The sequence below is a fragment of the Schistocerca piceifrons genome, chromosome 7, assembly GCF_021461385.2.
Source record: "Schistocerca piceifrons isolate TAMUIC-IGC-003096 chromosome 7, iqSchPice1.1, whole genome shotgun sequence".
NCBI lineage: Eukaryota > Metazoa > Arthropoda > Insecta > Orthoptera > Acrididae > Schistocerca > Schistocerca piceifrons.
In genome coordinates, this window is record NC_060144.1 from 250,474,507 (window position 1) to 250,494,925 (window position 20,419).

The 20,419-nt window shown below is 43.5% G+C and overlaps 1 protein-coding gene across 1 annotated transcript in view; it reads right to left on the reverse strand.

Annotated features, from left to right (window-relative positions):
• The window catches only part of LOC124805600 (myrosinase 1-like), a 61,109-nt gene that overhangs the window by 25,155 nt on the left and 15,535 nt on the right, over positions 1–20,419 (reverse strand). The window contains exons 3-7 of the mRNA XM_047266167.1: positions 19,503–19,637; positions 13,259–13,381; positions 8,018–8,201; positions 6,508–6,602; positions 1,725–1,872 (exon numbers count right to left, since the gene is read on the reverse strand). Of these exons, the coding sequence (XP_047122123.1) occupies positions 1,725–1,872; positions 6,508–6,602; positions 8,018–8,201; positions 13,259–13,381; positions 19,503–19,637 (685 nt within the window). The remainder of the gene's footprint in view (positions 1–1,724; positions 1,873–6,507; positions 6,603–8,017; positions 8,202–13,258; positions 13,382–19,502; positions 19,638–20,419) is intronic.

A 20,419-nucleotide genomic window follows, 5' to 3' on the forward strand; every position in this document is an offset into this window, starting at 1 on the left:
TTTGCGGCTGATTTCTGAAAAATTACCGTAAGTACAAGTCAGCCTATTCCTAACGAACTGTTTTACGATCTAAAAAGTAAGTCAAAACGTAAATAACTTAATTACAGACCACTGATGATGCTTTAACTTAATAAAGCGAAACTCGCCTGGTGAAAAAATCACATATTTTTGCAGTTGCAACGACAGAACAAAAATGCCCTCAAGAATTATAAAGCAACTATGTACACAGTGACCACACAAACGAAGAATTTACGAGACGATTAGGCACGCTGTCAGAAAGTGCATCTGTAAGACAATGGATTGTGGACAATAACACATCTGGAATGGGTTGGCCTGCGCATAGTCCCAACATGAACCCCCTGTGACACCTTTGAGATGAGTTAGCACGTCGACTTTTCTCCAGACCCCAAAGTGCAGCAAGACTGCCTTCTACAATTTCGTCTCATGATGAAGGACGAGCTGCCATTCCTCCAGGTCATTGAAAGTTTTATCAACTGAATTCAAGTGTGCATAGAGGCGAAGGGTAGATACATCTCACATTAGACTGACGTGACGAAAGTTGTGAAACACTTCCTAATATCGTGTCGGACCTCCTATTGCTCGGCGTAGTGCAACGATTCGACGTGGGCTGGACCCCTCTGTAGCCTTTCATAATTGAGTAAGTATCCCTGCTACAGGATGTTGTGCACGAACTGACTTCTCGATTATGTCCCATAAATATTGGATGTGATTCACGTCGGGTGATCTGGATGGTCAAAATATTCTCTCGAATTGTCCGGAATGCTCATCAAACAAACGTGAAAAATTCTGACACATTGTCATCCACAAAAATTCCATCCTTCAACGGCTGCAATTGGTCTCCAAGTAGCCGAACATAACCATTTGCCGCCGGTGATCGGTTCAGTTGGACCCAGTCCATTCCAAGTAAATACGGCCATACCATTATGGAGCCACCACCAGCTTGCACAGTATCTTGTTGACAACTGGGGTCCATGGCTTCGTGGGGTCTGCGCCACACTCGAATCCCACCATCAACTGAAATCAGGACTCACATGACCGGGCCACGATTTTCCATTCGCCTAGGGTCCAACAGATATGATCACAATCCCAGGAGAGGCGCTGCAGGCCATGTGGAGGTGTTACTAACGGCACTGCTGCCAAAGTCCATTATCGCCAGATCCCGCCGTACTGTCCTAACAGATCCGTTTGTCGTACGTCCAACATTGATTTCACTCAGTGTTGCTTGTCTGTTAGCACTGGCAACTGTAAGCAAACGCCGCTACTCTCGATCGTTAACTGAAGGCCGTCGGCCTCTGCGTTTACCGTCGTGACGGGTACTGCCTGAAATTCGGTATTCTCGGCACAGCCGTGGCTCTGTGGATCTCGGAATGCTGAATTTCCTAACGATTTCCGAAAAGGAATGTTCCACGCGTCTAGCTCCAACTACCATTCAAAGTCTCATAATTCCCGTCGTGTGGCCACAATCACGTCGAAAAGCTTTTCACATGGACCACCAGAGTACAACTTGAATGCCTTGGGAACGCGACATTATCGCCATCTGTATATGTGCATATCACTATCCTATGACTTCCATCACCTCAGTATATTGTCCAGTAATAGGTATCCGGATAGTTTTGATCAGATAGGGTATATCAATATCAGCACTGATACACAGTTCTAGCTGTAAACGCACGCACCGCGTAATTACGAAGCAGCAAGCTCACCTTTGATGTAGGCGACCTCATCGGCGGTGAAAGAGGGCAGCCTGGAACGTGGTCTTCCCTCTGCAGCGCTGTTGGCGTCTATCCGCTGCCGCATCACCGGAGGGTAGTCGCCGTCCGAGCTGAAGATGGGGTGCGCGAACTCTCCCAGCTGCGTCAGGAGGAGACACCATTATGAATATCAGAAGCTAATCGATACTTGCTCTCAGCTTTATTGTAAATACAACGCCAATGAGACGACAACGTTCAGCTTGTCATTAAAAACTCGTTGTTAAAACATTTTTTTTTTGTTACCTCTGAAACTGCGTGAAATCATGTCGTCCAATCAGAAACTGAAGAGATGATACCAGAGATAACACCAGTTAATAACTATATAATCCTGTTGTACGTAATAACAAATCAAGCGCTGAACAAAAAGGAATAAAATGCGCATTAAAAATTAAGCGTCACATGAGGTTGAACGCTCTAATGATGCCTTTCCCTGGTTTTCCATAAGATGAGATCACATGGTGGAGAAGCACTAGAAACTTTTAATGTACGAGTATATACGAAGACTGAAGCAGAAGCAAAACAATCTATACCGAGGTCAGGATTCGAAACTGCGTCTCCTGCTCCCTTGGCAGATGAGCTAAACACTGCGCCACCCTGGCATAGTGGCTTTGCACATCTACGCAGTTTACAATGGCATGACTCCCTCCTCAATTCAAATTTCCATTCAGGCTTCAGCCAACTCCGTATTTCCCCTAAACTCAAACAGCATTGGTGAGACTCTGCAACTATACTGGAACAGCACCTCAGCATGGAATGAAATGGGGGATCTTTCTTGATGCCCAAGTCTAGATGGTTTTATCATATGAGACAATACAGAAAAGGAAGCAATAAGATAACTGAAATACACTCACAAATTCAAGCACTCTTACTGGTATATATCCGTGATGTAACACCGCGAATCCAATTAAATTCGTTGTTCCGTCAGTCTTTGTACTGTAAGTGAAGGGTAAGGGATTCCCAGACCATTCTTCTGAGGTCACAGCATAACTGGCATCTCCTCGTCTGGCTATATGAAGAGACTATAAACATCAAGGTGAGTTGTGTGAACCTTATGTTTTCCCCAGCATATACGCAGTTCCAGTTGTTTAACAGAATGAATCAAACGGTTTTACAATGGGCTACACATTGTGAAACGATGAAAAATGTATAATCCATAGATACTGGGATTAGATGTACTTTGGTTCCACAGATCTACAGTGAAGGGACCCTCAAAGGTGAAGAGTATGTCATGAAACTCGAAACGCACAATGTATTTTACAAAAAAAAAAGTAAGTATACAATAACTGAGGTGCATGTAACTATTCATAGGGTTTCATTAAATGAACAACGTTTATATGAAGTTCCGGTCTGGTTCGACATAACAGTGCAACTAAATACATTGTGTGTGTCAGTGTATGTGTGTGTGTGCGCGCACTCGCCCGAGTGTGTGTGTGTGTTTGTGTGTGTGTAAGATGGCTAAAACGTACATTATCGGAACGTATTTATCATGGATACCACGAGGCAGCGCAATCACCGCGATGAAAGGGCCTTGCTCCAAATCGTCCAGAAAATAATGTTCCTGCAAAATCTCCATCTGAAGGTGAGTCTGCAGTGGCTCTAAAACTAGTTACTGTTGCAATAAATTTCATTAAATTCAACAAGCTAGTGGTGGCATATTACACCCACATAAATTGTCAATTTAAATCACAGTTACAGTTCACCATTCACAATGGACATAATGAATGTCTCCTTTTGCTCTCATGGTCATTTCATAGTCTTTATACGCAAAAAATTAATATGTAGCGCAATTATTCTTGGCGTGTACTCTTTCAGATTTTAATCGTAAGCCTCTCGGTATCGCACAGCGCCTCTCTTGTAGCTTTGTTGCTGGAGTTTGATCTGACGCACTCAGGCTTGTTATGGGAATTCGTGACTCGACCACCTGCTCCCCTTTAGATATTTCCAGTTTTCCTCTTTGATTCTTTCCAGTGGCTACGGTGCTTCCATTTTACTGGTATGCTCCTCTCAAAGATGTTCTTAAAATGTCTTCGCAGCTTGGAGAGATACTTCATGGACCTACGTTTATAGAGATGAGGCTCACGAATGAGACTACTACAAGTCTGGGTTGACATTAGTCTCAGTATGTAGCTGTTCATGGGAGCATTGCTCTCGATCTTCCAGTGTCCACCCCTCTCTGAAAGGATACGCACAGTCGTCATATTTCACTTTGAGACAGTAATAAGGAATTAAACTCTAACACGGATACTTTCGTGTTTGGCTTCCATCCTGTTTTGAGGCAGTGTCAAGTGATTGCAAATATTCATGATTTTCACTGAAATCATCTTCAGGAATTAAAACTAGTGACAAAAAGACAGGGGCAGCAGAGTTAAGAAGTTTCTAGACGACACACTATCTTTTGGTGGGCGTGACAGGCTATCACGGCTGAGAAATTTGCATTTTTACAGCGCTGCGGCAACATAGTTTTAATTTCGCGCTTTTCTGTACATATTTGGATTGTTTCACTGGACAGATTGTTAAGCAAGTCATACAGTGACGTAACTCGTTAGTCACATGTCGCTAAGCGACGGAAAATATAGGTATTGCTGTTTTACTTCTGAAATTTTCTGAACGGAGGAACTGGGTGATTGAAGTCTGGAGTACTGAGCTCGTTAAATTTCCCGTTACTGGAACATGGTGAGAAACGCCTATTGCAAGCTTAGGACGTTGGTTGGCCGAGGAGTGGGTTTTAGAGGGCGGGGTAACGTAAGTCACCTTTCCAGAGCGGTGTGGAATTGAAGTGGTCGGTGGTGGTAGTCACAAACGCCGTTGGCGTTTCCTAGAAATACACGCAGAGAAACAGCCACCGCCAAACTATTGTATGCAGTGTAAGAACAAGCTGCATTTTACTCCCAGACGAATTTACAGTCAATTGGTGTGAAAGCCCGTCCAGTACCAAAACCTACAGGGCTTTTGGAGGAAATTCTGTGGCCTTCCCTTGTGATTTTAAATGTGAAGAGAAATTCTCGAAGGTCACGATGTCAAAACTCGGGATTCCTCCCCTCCACCTGCAGTGGGTAGGAGTAGAGAAGAACATAGGAGAGGTCAATCAGAGTGGCGTTCAGTGACGTAGCGTTCGCCGTTCTGGTGACGTCTCGTCGCGGAGATACCACGAGGTGTCCCTCCTAACAAGGCGCTTCTTTCGCTATTATTTTTTATTGACTATGGGGGGGTCAGCATTTGCACTGATTTTGCTCTGGGTAACTCACGATTTTCGTATTTATTTTACGACGCGTATCTCCTTTTTGTAGTGGACTTCTTGTATTGGGGTTGCCAGTGTATCTTCTCCAGTATAATTGCATTTGTGTACTGCTCAGATTTTGAAAGATTATTGGCTTGTTGAGTATCAGTCTTCCATATAGCATTCAGATGTCTTCAGAATTTGTTCATTCAGTATAGGCAGGAATTTAGTCTCATGACTAGATATTTATTTCTATTTGCAAATCCATGCACAGTGATTTCATTATCGATGACAAAGTGAATTGTTAGTATAATTTCCCTTGATCTGTGAATCGCATTATTTTTTAATCAATAAGTGAAGGACTAAATTTAACGAATATAAGCGTATTTCTGTTCTACAACAATTTGATGAGGCGCTAAATAGATATCATACGGCTCTATGCGCTTGAACTGTGCAGTTGCTGCGTCGGCGTTGCGGTGTAAAACAAGTATCATTATCCGTAACATTTTTTGATTAACCAGGAAAGATAAGTGTTTCATTCCTTTCGTTTATGAATTTTGGGGGTTTATTTGTTGGTAATTAAACATCACCTGCATCTGCAATAAGCATCGTGAGTAGTTATCATTGATAGTCTCGTTCTGTGGTGTTGTACATCTACAAGGTGTCGAACAGCTCGTAGAATTAATCTTGTGCAGATGCCGCATCTCTGACAAGCAGCTTGTGCTCACAACTGCCGAACACCAGACCGCTCACAGGAACCACTTAAATACCATAATAATACAATACTATTGCAAGACAGACTTTGCGGCATATCAGGTACACACTGATGTTAATACTAAGAACATACCAGATGGGGTTTAGTATTTGGTATTGGTATTTAACTGTAGATAGGTAGGCCAATGACAGTCATAAATGCTGAGAGAACGCGCAAGAAAATTCCGTCAGTCACTAGCTAATTGCAGAAGCCCAGACAGGCGAAGGATAGGGGAGTAAATCGGCATGTTATCCTACCTATTTACAAGTATGGTGAATCACATCCCTTCAGATCCACTGTCTTCTAAATCACCTGACAGGTTTGCTACGAAAATCCCTCGCTGCACGGATAAAGTAAAGCAGATAATTGTACGCCACGAACATCCTAGGCTTCTGCTAAGCATCGGAATGTACCGATGAAAATTCGCGTTCCTAGGGAGTGTGTCCGATTCTTTTTTGGTTCTCAAGAAATTTCTCGATCACATGTCATTATCGATACATCCCATCACTAATTAGTAGCAAAAGGGGATTTTTATTAAAGTACTGAACTGCGTGTTTCCTTAAATGGTACGCCACAGTGCGGCTTCAGAATCCATCATATGAATGTGTGGGTCTGTAATAGCGCGGGACTTGAGAATTGGTGTCTGAACGGTGCTGCGTGTAGTTTCATATCTCACATGGCAGCTCTCTGTGTGCGTCAGTCTGCAAATATAAATGACAATATCCTTGCATCCTGTAGCTAAAACGAGGAAATTGTAACTATACCTGGAACTGCAGAGAGCGTTCGGAGGCCTCTTGGTCTTCTGCGGAGTCGGTTGACGGCTCAAACCAGTTGCTGTCCAGTGTGATGCCAACATAACCTGTAACATTTGACTCGTTTGTAGAATGTTTGGCAGAGAGAGAATGGATTAATCAGGTTTGATGATGAACGAAACGACCTGAGAAATCGGTTCTATACTCTGTGTACAAATCACTGTTCCCATCACTACAGAGCTTGACGAAACACAGCAATATATAGTCAACCGCACAAACAAAAACGAAGTGTACCTGTGTGCAAAGATCGCAAAGGAGACATAAATATTTAGTCACACATCACACGAGGTATCAAGGGTTAAGGATTGAAGTTTTAGAACTACTGAAATACGACTGGTTCTCATGCAGTGGGTGCTGGGATATGTTAGATAAACCTATATATTGTCCTCGTCATCTTCAGGGAAGTCGCGGTTTGGATGGTGGTCCGTAGCACACGTCACGGACTGACGTTAGTCTTCTTCGTCGCGCTGTGCGCCGCGGAGGCGTGACGACACGTGGGTTTTCAATGCGGGCGCGGTTCGCAAATTCCGGTTGTTGATGTCAGCGGTCCTGTAGTCGCGTTGCAGACGAGTTATTGAATCTCTGCTGAACCGAAAACAGCACTTTGTTGTACGTATCTACTGAACAAAAGTAGCAATTTATTGTTCACTACTGGGGTAACGAAGGGTACAAAGCGATGGAGGCGCACCATTCCAAGAATGGTAAACGATTATATTTACAAGTCACTATCACTTACATCAGTGTCCTGTAATAAGTATGGAAACAACTTCAGATTCAATGCTTTATAGCGCTTACGAATCATCACGTCAATCTTGAGGCAACCATAGCGACTGATACAAAGGATTCCAGAATGAAATTTTCAGTCTGGAGCGAAGATTGCGCTGCTATGAAACTTCCTGGCAGACTAAATTTACGTGCTGGACTGAGACTCGAACTCGGGACCATTGTCTTTCGCGGGAAAGTGGTCTACTATCTGAGCTACCCAAGCACGACTCACGACCTGTGTTCGCAGCTATAATTCCGTCAGTACCTCGTCTCCTACCTTCCAAACTCCACAGAAGCTCTCCTGCAGACCTTGAGAACTAGTACTCCTGGAAGAAAGGATGTTGCGGAGACATGGCTTAGCCACAGCCTGGGGAATTTTTCCAGAATGGAATTTTCACTATGCAATGGAATGTGCGCTGGTGTGAAACTGCCTGGCAGATTAAAACTGTGTGCCGGACCGAGAATGGAACTCGGGACCTTTGCCTTTCGCGGGCAAGTGTTCTGCCATGTTAGAGATCGTTGCATTCTCAGCTCTCACTCTGGCCAAAATCCCGTGCAGAAGAGCCAGTGAGACCCTTCCTTTAACCTGACCCGTGTCAGGTAGAAACTGACCTCCCAAGAAAGAAATTTAGTCTACATGTGAAATCGGATAGTGAAGGCTGTGCTTAATTTATACGCGTGCGAGACTTATACTCACCTTGCTGCGTCGCCTTATACTGGTCCTGGTACAGATGGTAGACCCGTGCGTGCGACTTGAGGACGGTGTGTGCCGTGAGGTAGTCACCGATTCCTGGGTTCGGCATACTGGGAGCGTGCGAATACATGTTGGCGTAGCCGTAGCAAAACGCAGCCGGCTCATTGAACGTGATCCACCACTTTACCTGTGCACAAAAGAGCAGCCCCACTGAGCGTTACGAGTTTCGTATCAGGAAGCGACTGAACTACACAAGCAGATGTTTAGTGAATTACCTGAATGCTAAAAATGCAGCAGCGAAAGCAACAGAATTAATGATTTGGAACAACGCAGTAGAAGAAGTGGTATGACCTTTACAAACATAAGATCCATAATGCTAATCAATCGCCTTCCCTAGTACCGCACGAACAGAGAGGCCCAAATACAAAGACTAATGAAAGTATCCATGCATTTTTTGGAAATATTGGAGAATAGCCACCAAATGCACGTTATGTGAAATATGTGTAAGAAGGACTATAAGACCAACAACGAAGGGCTTCAATTAAAAGAGGTGCAAGGCAGAGAAGCAATGTTCAGTCTGTACAAAAAACAAGAAAGTAAGGAAATAAAAGAAAATTTTTCGAGTGGGATTAAAATGCAGAGTGAAATGAACTCAATGCAACATTTGTTGATGTTACTTCTAACTTAAATGAAAGTGAGGAAGAATTATAGGAAGCCTGGAATGAACAGACATCTGAGCACAAAATATGAATTAAGGGTAAACCGAAGAAAGACGAAAGTAATGAGGAGTAACGTAGATGACAGTGGCGCTGAACGTAGTATTAGTATTGGTGGCCTTGAAGTACACGTAGTGAAGGAATTCTGCTACTTTAGAGGCAAAATAATTCTTGTTGGACAGGGCAAGGAGGTGATTAAAAGAAAAACAGCACAGGAAAAGAAGGCATTTCTTGGATAAAAGATGTCTACTAGTTTATGAAACACAGGCATTATTCTAAGAAAGAGAATTCTGAATATGTGTGTTTGCTACACAGCATTCCATGGAAATTAAATTCAGCCTGAGAATAACGCAAATGAGGAGAATGGAACCGTTTGTAGATTTGATGCTATAGAAAGATGTTGAAACTTAAGAGGACTGATACGAAATGAGGATGTTCCCCGTGGAATCGGTGAGGTAGCTTCATTGAAAAAATTCATTTCATTAGATAATTAACAATAAATTACATTAGACTATCTGCACTCTATATAATGAAGACTTAATATTGTTGACGTATTTTTTAATTTATGAAATATCCGTGTCATGTTATCTTGTCCCTAAGCTTATTTGTTTAACCCTGTGGTGCCGTTGTCCACAGCACTGGAAAGCTGTTAATGTCGCTTCTTTGGTGTTTTTAATCAGTTTTGAACACGGCTGCTTGGTTTAGTGACCGTTTATAAATTAAAATTCAAACAAATGAGCCCTCGGCCACAATGTTTTAGTCTTATTTACCAGGTTTGACCACTTCTAAGAGGGCTTTCATCAGAATTTAGACATTTAAAGGGATCTATAACATAATTACAAATTTATGGGAAGAAAAAAAAATTTTATATAAAAAAATTTAAGTACTGACTAACAATACAAGACAGAGACGGTACTTACATGTCACGTATAAAATAAATAACATACCAGAAGGGCTTTAGTCACAAAAATTTGGAAAGGAATACCTAAATTCTGATGAAGGCACTCTTGGAAGTGTTGAAACCTGGTAAATAAGACAAAAAATTGTGACCGAGGGCTCATTTATTTCAATTTAAATTTTTAATCGTCCTGAGGGCTGCAAATATTGGCAGAGCACAGCACACAGTAGAGAATATTCACTGGAGTGAACTGCGTGCATTTTCAGCGTCAGGAATGATTAATAACGCCAAGGAAGCGACATTAACGTCTACTGCAGTGGACAAGTGCACCATCGGTTTAGTAGTCTGGAGGATGGCTGTCTGTAACGTGACTCTAGTGTCGCCAGGGTGCTGTCTGATTTTGCCTCAGTTATTTGCCACTATATTCAATTTGTGCAGTTGTCTGATTTGTATGTTTTGACAAGATACGTTGTGTCTACGTCTTTCATATACCATGTTGATAAGCAAGCCAACTGCTTTTCTTGCTATACTAATGTGTTTATTTGGAACCGTGTTTCGGCTTACTGGGAATAACTGAATAGCGTCCACGAGAGAGACTTGTGCTCAGTAAACCAAACATTAGTTACAGAAAGACTTTGAACAGACGTCCGCCCCCGCTAGCTGAATGGTTAGAGTGACAGATTGTCAATCCTCTGGGCCCGGGTTCGATTCCCGGCTGGGTCGGGGAATATTCTCCGCCCAGGGACTGGGTGTTGTGCTGTCCTCATCATCATCCTCATCGACTGCAGGTCGCCGAAGTGGCGTCACATTGAAAGAACGGTCTGCCCGACGGGGGGCCCTAGCCATACGATTAAATAGATGAATTTGAACAGATGTAAATCTTTGGCCATAATATTAAGTACGAAATATCGAATCGACCTCTCATCACTCTTGTTATGAGCCAAGCGCGTTCAGTTAGCGCTGTTTGGTCGGAAACTGACATTTTGGGGCCGTGGCTGCTTACGAAATACATACCCATTCTTGCAGAAAATAAAACAGCGACCATCAAATCAACCCCTTTTAACCAAACAACAATTTCATTACGTAACGAAAACACTTGTGTGAATATACAAAATGTATGAACGTTGCACTGAAAATTGTAAGGAACAACCACTGTAATGTATAATGGCAGTTCAACTGCGGTACCAGGTTATGGAAAAGAATATGATCACTGAAACTGACTTCTTCACGTGATATCATGGCCAATAGATTCTGTTTGTGTTGACAGAATCATTGTTTTTAACGTTTGGATTTCCACACAGTATAGTCTCTTGTGGATGCTATTCAGTTGTTTCCTTATGATGAACCAATAAGACGGAAACCGTTTCAAAATGAACAAAGTAGTAGTAGAAAGCCACAGTTCGTTTGTTTTAAATATGGAATTGCTTCACCAAGAAGTGGCCGAAAAACCCATTAATATTTTTCATATTTCTTCGCTGATATTAACGATGCATAATGCTGTTTCCTATCCAGTTGTTAATATCGTATTAAACTGACGGAACAAATCGCAACCCCAAAAAGTGATTAATGTAGATCAATTATATTTCGACAATTAATCTGTCTAGGTCACATATTTCAGGGATTAACATTACAAAATCACAGGTTAACGTAAGCGCGAGATAACCCATTGCAAATGTGTAAAGCTGTTACGTTAATAACCGTTGTAGTCGCCAGAATGCTGAATGCAACCATGCAAGCGTGCATGCATTGTGTTCTACAGGTGCTGAATGTAAATTTGCGGGATGGAGTTCCATGTCTGTTGGAGTTGGTCTGTCAATACAGGGACATTTAATGCTGTTTTTAAATGACGCTGGAATGTCGTTCGATTATGCCCCGTATGTGCTCGATTGAAGACAGAACTGGTGATCGTGCTGACCAGTTTAATACGTAGACACTCCTTACAGCTTTTTGGATTACAACAGCCATATGTGGACGTAAATTCCCGTTGGGAATCCCTGCTGGAATGCTGTTCATGGATGGCACAACCGGTGCAATCGCCATATTAACGTACAAATGTGCAGTCAGGGCGCTCGGGAGAAGCACGTAAGAGCGGGGTGGCGCAGTGGTTAGCACGCTGGACTCGCATTCGGGAGGACGACGGTTCAATCCCGCGTCCGGCCATCCTGATTTAGGTTTCCCGTGATTTCCCTAAATCGCTCCAGGCAAATGCCGGGATGGTTCCTTTGAAAGGGCACGGCCGACTTCCTTACCCGTCCTTCCATGATCCGACGAGACCGATGACCTCGCTGTTTGGTCTCTTCCTCCAAACAACCCAACCTAACCCAAGCATCCCAAATTGTCCTCGCGAATTGACACTGGCAGACAGAAGCACGTGAGTGCTCCTACTACCATACGAAATGGCAACCCTGACTGTAACTGCCGTTGTAGGTCCAGTCTGTCTAGCACACGAACAGTTTGCTTGCGGGCCTTCAAGTGGCGTCCTTCTAACCAACACTCGGCCATAACTGGTACAAAAATCAGCAAAAAACGCAAAAGACCTCCACCCTGTAGTGCAATGAGCTCTCACTTGACCCCACTGAAGTCCACATTGCGGTGGTTTGGGGACAGCGCCATCCACGCTTCAGGCTGTCTAGCTCGCAGCTGCCCTTGAAGTAACGTATTTTTAACAGTGTCACTGCTGTGGCAATTACTGCTAAAGTTACTGCTAAAATTTGTGCTGCAGATTCATTACGATGCGCCAGAGCCCTACGCCGAAGACGATTGGCCGGCCGGAGTGGCCGAGCGGTTCTAGGCGCTGGAGTCTCGAACCGCTGGACCGCTACGGTCACAGGTTCGACTCCTGCCTCGGGCATGGATGTGTGTGATGTCCTTAGGTTGGTTAGGTTTAAGTAGTTCTAAGTTCTAGGGGACTGATGACCTCAGAAGTTAAGTCCCATAGTGCTCAGAGCCCTTTTTTTTTTTTTTTTTTTTTTTTTTTTTAAGACTGTTGTCTTCCCTCTCGGTAGCGGTAGTTCCAGGTTGGCCGTCCGGAACCCGGTGCTCTTGCGACCGTACATTCGCGTGAGCACCGCTGCCAGCTATCATGTACAGTGGCTACTATCCTGCCAAGTCGTTCTGGAATATAGCAGAAAGAAAACTCCGTTTCTAGTAACCATGTTACATGACCTCGTTCAAACTCAGTGAGGTAACGATAATGGCGTTTCTGTCGCCTTGAAGGCATTCTTCGGTAACATCAATTCACTTTGTCCAGTATGAAAAGCAACTAACGCTCACGACCGTTACAGCGTTTCTTTAAAGCAAACCTAATTTGCATTCTCACAGCGACGCTGGGAGCACCATTCTTATGCGACTGACGCCAAATGTGAACATATCATTTTTAAGATGTAAAAACACGCCTACCAAATTTCGTTTAGGTCGCTCAACTCCTCCTTGATGTTGCGACTTTTTTCCGTTACTATACTTCCTTCTCTCATGTTTTACCTTTTTGACATGACGTCATGATAGCGAGTCATCAGGGAAAACTGTAAAATGATGTAACTGTTATCTTGACAAAAATTCTGTGTGTAAATGCTAAAACTGGTCGTTCACCTCTATATGGACTTTACGTCCTATATTGTATGAAAATGTTACCCTGTCTCCAAAGTTATCGAACAGCACTCTTGCGTACTCGACGAAGTAGTCAGCCACAACGGGGTTTGGCCATCCCCCGATGTACTGCAACATCTGGGGGAGGTCCCAATGGTACATCGTCACCTGAAAAAACGTGCCAAATGGAAATATGTTTGCTTTCTCTAAGTTCCATAGCTTACGAATGTAATATAAAAGGTACTTACTGGAACTAAAATTCTAAGAACGGTCTCAACTTAGCTGTATACCTGTGTTACTGAGACGATTCTGTATTTTATTATTTATCGTACGATTTTACAAGTACTCAAAAGTATCTACAATCAAATGGAAATGTCCAAATGTGACAACCCGTCCAGAGCACTCTGAGTCACTCAGTGTAGAGTCCTCATATCAGCGTCAATGCTCACAGTGGGCATTCCTTATGAATATGTTCTATTATGTAATTCTACAGGCTTTCGTGGCCGTTGTCACTGAAGTTAAAATCTTCTGGGTTATTAGGCCGCGTCATATTTCTACTAACGCGATCGACGTTTCGATCCCTCTGATGCGATCTTCCTCAGGATCCTATGGTGTCCACTTCTGCTAGAACACTGTTGAGATCGACGTTCTAGCAGTAGTGGACGCCATAGAATCCTGAGGAAGATCCCAGCAGAGGGGTCGAAACGTCCAGCATTTTAGTAGAAATACGATGCGGTCTAACAACGCAGAAGATTTTAACTTCAATGTTCTATTGTTTGCTACTCCAAGCCGCCGTCGCAGTCAACAGATCAACGGAAACCCGACTTCTTCTGGCCTTCATTCTGTGTACCTTGTATATCCATGAAATGCCAGACAAGGACTTCATGAAAATCTCGCATGCAGAAGACTTACTCCCAGAGTAAAGACCTTATGCAGTGTGAGAATGTGCTGATAAGCAATCTGACGAAACTGAGTGATTACTTCAATAAATGATGACATATTTGAAACCGAAATATAACTGTTACTGCGTTTCACCTAAGTAATATGGAAGCTTAAAGGAAGCAACAAATGACTTCGACGTAATCGAAGTAGCGCAAAACTACACAGCCCTTTGTACCTAGGAGTCACTCTAGGTCGGTTCGTGACATTGAAGCAGCATAAGTAAGAAACTTGGCTCACTAGTGAATCTACTTCACGAGATTGCCGGAAGCAGTTGGGGTGCGTACGCCCGTATTTACGCTCTTCTACTGCTGGATATTTCGCTCCTCTGTAGGGAAACAGCAATAGGGGTAAGAACGCCCATATTCTACGGGATTCGCGTAGAATATTAGTGCACAGTGTATATCAGAAAACGTTTGGTGTTGTTGAAAAACGCTGCAGGTGTAAGGAACAATAACACACGTGCTGTACGATAATCATCAAATGCATTCGCAACTGCGAATAAGGACAACCATCAGCTATAGAATGGAATGGCGACAATGAAAATCTGTGCCGGGCTGGGACTCGAATACGGATATCCCGCTTATAGCGAACGGTCGCCTGAGCATTTGGGTATCCATCCATGACGTCGTCAACCATGCGTGTACGACCTGTACTCGAACATCAGTTATGTGTATTCCCGAACGGGTCAGACGTTGTTCTTGAAAGTCGCTTGGCCGGAATAGGCAGAGATATACTATATTGCAGTGCCTGTGTTATTCTGACTCCGATGCAAAGTTCCTTTGGATATGCATTAATGTCCAAAGGGACAGGAAGCTGACTATAGAATTACCGAGTGTAATGCGGCCCTTTCGTGCAGCTGACTCTATTTAGCACTAATGAAAGACATCCCCGACGAGAAAGATTATTCTAGCAACATACACAATGGCTTTCTTTTCAGTTCTGTAACATATTTCAGCATTTTAGTACAAAGTAAGAGGCTTTCTTTTCAGTTCTGTAACATATTTCTGCATTTTAGTACAAAGTAAGAGAATGATCGTTTCTTGACAGTTATGTGTTACTGAAAAATTATGTGTTGTGAGGACTCCCAGATCAATTTGTCTTCCCCTAATGCCCAGAGAGCATCAGACTAGTTGAGTCATTCCTGTCCTTGTCAGATACGGACGACGAGATCAATATTTTCTTAATAAGTATTTAGACCGTAACTAGTACTAGAAGTGATCGACACATTTTCGCTGAGGTTGGTGGTGGAGATCATGTGAAGGACATTGGTTTTGAGTATACACTTTTGGATATCATACGTTTGAGCTGCTCGAAGAGGCCTAATTATACACTCCTGGAAATGGAAAAAAGAACACATTGACACTGGTGTGTCAGACCCACCATACTTGCTCCGGACACTGCGAGAGGGCTGTACAAGCAATGATCACACGCACGGCACAGCGGACACACCAGGAACAGCGGTGTTGGCCGTCGAATGGCGCTAGCTGCGCAGCATTTGTGCACCGCCGCCGTCAGTGTCAGCCAGTTTGCCGTGGCATACGGAGCTCCATCGCAGTCTTTAACACTGGTAGCATGCCGCGACAGCGTGGACGTGACCCGTATGTGCAGTTGACGGACTTTGAGCGAGGGCGTATAGTGGGCATGCGGGAGGCCGGGTGGACGCACCGCCGAATTGCTCAACACGTGGGGCGTGAGGTCTCCACAGTACATCGATGTTGTCGCCAGTGGTCGGCGGAAGGTGCACGTGCCCGTCGACCTGGGACCGGACCGCAGCGACACACGGATGCACACCAAGACCGTAGGATCCTACGCAGTGCCGTAGGGGACCGCACCGCCACTTCCCAGCAAATTAGGGACACTGTTGCTCCTGGGGTATCGGCGAGGACCATTCGCAACCGTCTCCATGAAGCTGGGCTACGGTCCCGCACACCGTTAGGCCGTCTTCCGCTCACGCCCCAACATCGTGCAGCCCGCCTCCAGTGGTGTCGCGACAGGCGTGAATGGAGGGACGAATGGATACGTGTCGTCTTCAGCGATGAGAGTCGCTTCTGCCTTGGTGCCAATGATGGTCGTATGCGTGTTTGGCGCCGTGCAGGTGAGCGCCACAATCAGGACTGCATACGACCGAGGCACACAGGGCCAACACCCGGCATCATGGTGTGGGGAGCGATCTCCTACACTGGCCGTACACCACTGGTGATCGTCGAGGGGACACTGAATAGTGCACGGTACATCCAAACCGTCATCGAACCCATCGTTCTACCATTTCTAGACCGGCAAGGGAACTTGCTGTTCCAACAGGACAATGCACGTCCGCATGTATCCCGCGCCACCCAACGTGCTCTAGAAGGTGTAAGTCAACTACCCTGGCCACCAAGATCTCCGGATCTGTCCCCCATTGAGCATGTTTGGGACTGGATGAAGCGTCGTCTCACGCGGTCTGCACGTCCAGCACGAACGCTGGTCCAACTGAGGCGCCAGGTGGAAATGGCATGACAAGCCGTTCCACAGGACTACATCCAGCATCTATACGATCGTCTCCATGGGAGAATAGCAGCCTGCATTGCTGCGAAAGGTGGATATACACTGTACTAGTGCCGACATTGTGCATGCTCTGTTGCCTGTGTCTATGTGCCTGTGGTTCTGTCAGTGTGATCATGTGATGTATCTGACCCCAGGAATGTGTCAATAAAGTTTCCCCTTCCTGGGACAATGAATTCACGGTGTTCTTATTTCAATTTCCAGGAGTGTAACTTCCTTTCACTGAGTAATATAACAAGAAGATCTGTAAACACGGTGTCACAAATAAAAATATTTGTACAAATTTCTCTGTTAAAAATTCGGGCTTTGAGTTTGATCACCCACTCTGTAAGAGTAATGCCAGCGTCACAAATGAAAAACTGTATGATGAGCTAAGGTGTTAGTTTTCCTCGTTGTTACTGCACCACCTACGGATTTTATTCATGTATCTGACAATATATGTTTTTCCCAATGCCATAATTCACATGCGTGCGATATCTCATACCTTCACTATTTCTCATATCTTTTTATTTCATTAGTTTATCTGTTTAAAGAGATGAGATGATGATATTCAGGCCCACTAATCGATCTGACCAGATTTCTATTCATATAATACTTTTTACGTCACAGTTACTTAAATAATTATAAATAGTAACAGATGTGTCAGTAATATACTTGAAAAGCTGATTCAAAACAATTTCCCATGTATCTAAGACATTTGTATTTCGGATAGATCGAAGTCATTTGTAGAATAACATTGTTAAGAAATAATAACAATAACAACATGTACAGCTGATAATAATAATACTAATAATAATTGAAACAATAATGACAACATGGCATCGTGAGTGCTAAAACAGAAGACTTCACCCAGACAGCAGCAGATAGTGATTCTCTGAAATGTGAAAGATCAGGTGGAAAAAGAGTACTATGCAGTAAGGTGTGCATTCAGACCTCACTGGTGATTTAATGGGGCACAAGTTGTCTTTGGAGACAGAGATATCATTCTCTACTACGAGTGAGAATCTATTCCGGTTCTTGCTACTTTTTACAGAAAACATCGAAAGTTAATGTATCTCCTGAACTGGACTTCGATTCAGAACCTTCTTGTAGACAACCTTGCAGGTAGGGTAACCACAGACACGGGTAGTCTTCTTGGGGATTAATAAACCGCTTCAGCTGTATGTAGTTCTTTATAATTGAATCACTACCTGTTTCGTGGCACTAAAGCCCCATGTTCAGGTGACCATACGACTAAAACATTAGAGCGGAAAAGCTCGGAACCTTTTTACACAACATTCGTTGTCAGTCAGAACAAAACATCGCTAACGGTCGGTATGAGTATGACAGAGCACGCGGCCGCGTCCCCTGTTTGTGATTCGGTAGACATCGGGAAGCGGACCCGTCTACTATATTGGAATCCGACTGTTTTATTCAATGACATAACGGCTTTCAGCGGTGTTTTGTTCTGACAACGAATGTTGGGTAAAAAGATTTCGAGATTTTCCACTCTAATATTTTAGTTTATGTTCACCTGAAGGAGTGGCTTTTAGTGTCACGAAACCGTTAGTGATCCAATAAGAAAGGAATAAATACAGCGGAAGCCAAGACGCATTCTAGCAGAGGTAAGATAAATTATTTACATTCCAGAGATACTGTATGCAAACATAAGAGTGAGTTTCCACAGTTTCATTCCGTCATTCAGAGATGATGAGATGGATAATTTATAATTAAAACACAACGGGAACATAATGTGTAACGGATTTCATTTGGTATGTTTCAAGTGGCTTAAGACTGAATATTACATAGATGCTTCTCAAGAAACACATAAAATTAAGGACGTCATTAAAAGAATTCGAAACAAAGAATGGAACTACTGGTAGCAGCGAGGGACAAGGCTCCCATCTGCCAGTAGCTCTAGTGAATTCTGCGTAGACCTGTAGCACCATGTACTTATATTTCTGTAAATTGCCCTATTTCAAGTATGATGTAGCTGCGAACTCAATATGATTTCTATTGATCTGATGGAATTACATTTTTGTGGAAACATATGAGCTTCAACTTTATCTTCAATAAAGATAGAATCTGAACCGATGAATTATAACTGTTACTAGTGCAAGAACTTTAACGCAGCTCCCCAGCTTACTGGACAGACGTGCTAACCACTACATCACCATAGCAATGTGGCTATCACAGCTGCTCTGACTCACCTACTCCACTTCCCTCCATAATACGAACTTCAGTTCACATCTTCAGCCCATTTCCCCCATTCTTAATCGTCAGTATTGTCGAGGCTCTCATACCCTGGAATAGCACCCCAGCTTTTGTATGTAGTAAACAGCAGAGCTGAGGTCACGTCCCGCCTATGGTACAAATTTTATTTCACTGCTTTAGCTTCTGTCCTTATCGGAGATAACGTTGAGACTCACTTGTCTCCAGGAAAATGTAATTCAATCAGATCAACAGATCACCTATGCTTGAGTTACAGGTAAGATTCCCTATTAGGTACAAAGGCGGAATGCTATTCCAATGTCTGAAAGTCTCGGCAATATTGACTGTTTAAGAAGGTGAAATGGGCTGAAAGTGTGGAGTGAAATATGTATTAGGGCGGGCACTGGAGGAGGATAGCCCATACATCAGTGGCAGCCACGGTGCTACGGTAGTTTAGTGAACATCTGCCTAGTGAGCAGGAGATCCCGGTTCATGTCCTGGTCGTCGCAATAACTTTAATTCATTCTTCAGCTTCTGTCCTTGTCGAAAATAATACAATTTTTGCCCTTGGATTAAAAAGGAAATATGCCTTATTGTTAGTTCTTCGAACACTTACCAGAGGTGTGATCCCGTTCTGCAGCAACAAGTTGATGAGGTTGTTGTAGTAGTTGATACCTGCTTGGTTGATGTTGTCAACGTCTCCACTCGGTAAGATCCTCGACCACGAGATGGAAAAGCGGTACGTGTTTGCCTGTGCAGATTGTAATGAGTCACGTATGAGAAGCATTTATAATTTTTTCCTTATTTTATTTTTAAGGTATCTAATCATTAGAATCACTCTAGTTTCGCCATTACAGATGTATATCTAAATAATAGTTTAATGTGTAAATAAGCCTTTTTGTAACAAGGGGAAGGGGTTGTGAAGTCGAGATGGCTTTATTTCGTGAACACTTCAGTGTGAACCTTAACAACACGTACAGCCGATGGACAAAAATAGCATCACTTCAATAACTTTGACGGTCAAGGCAATCCTTAATGATGTTTTCGTAAGTGTTACAGACACAAAGCACTAATTTGCATCTAAAATAATGAGTGTGCGATACGAATATGAACTGCACACACACACACACACACACACACACACACACACACACACACACAAGCACACACAAACGCCGAACTCAAGTACGCGTACGCAATTACATATGACGTTACCGCCAGGCGAATGCCGAAATCGGTAACCCTCTGCCCGCTTCCACCTCTCCTGATAAATAGCTGAAAAGAGTAGGAGTCTAGAAGACGTCGTTTCTAAAATAGTCAACTCTATTTCTTGGAGTATGAAAAAAGAGCTGCGAATAAATTGTGTGTGTGTGGGGGGGGGGGGGGGGAGGGGGGGGGAGTTTGTGAACTAATAGCAGTATCAACACTCTACCATGATAGGCACAAGGTGTGGAGAAGGACCACGATTTATCCTGAGTTATGATTATGTGGTACCTGTTGCAGTCACATACAGCCATATGCTCGAATGCTACA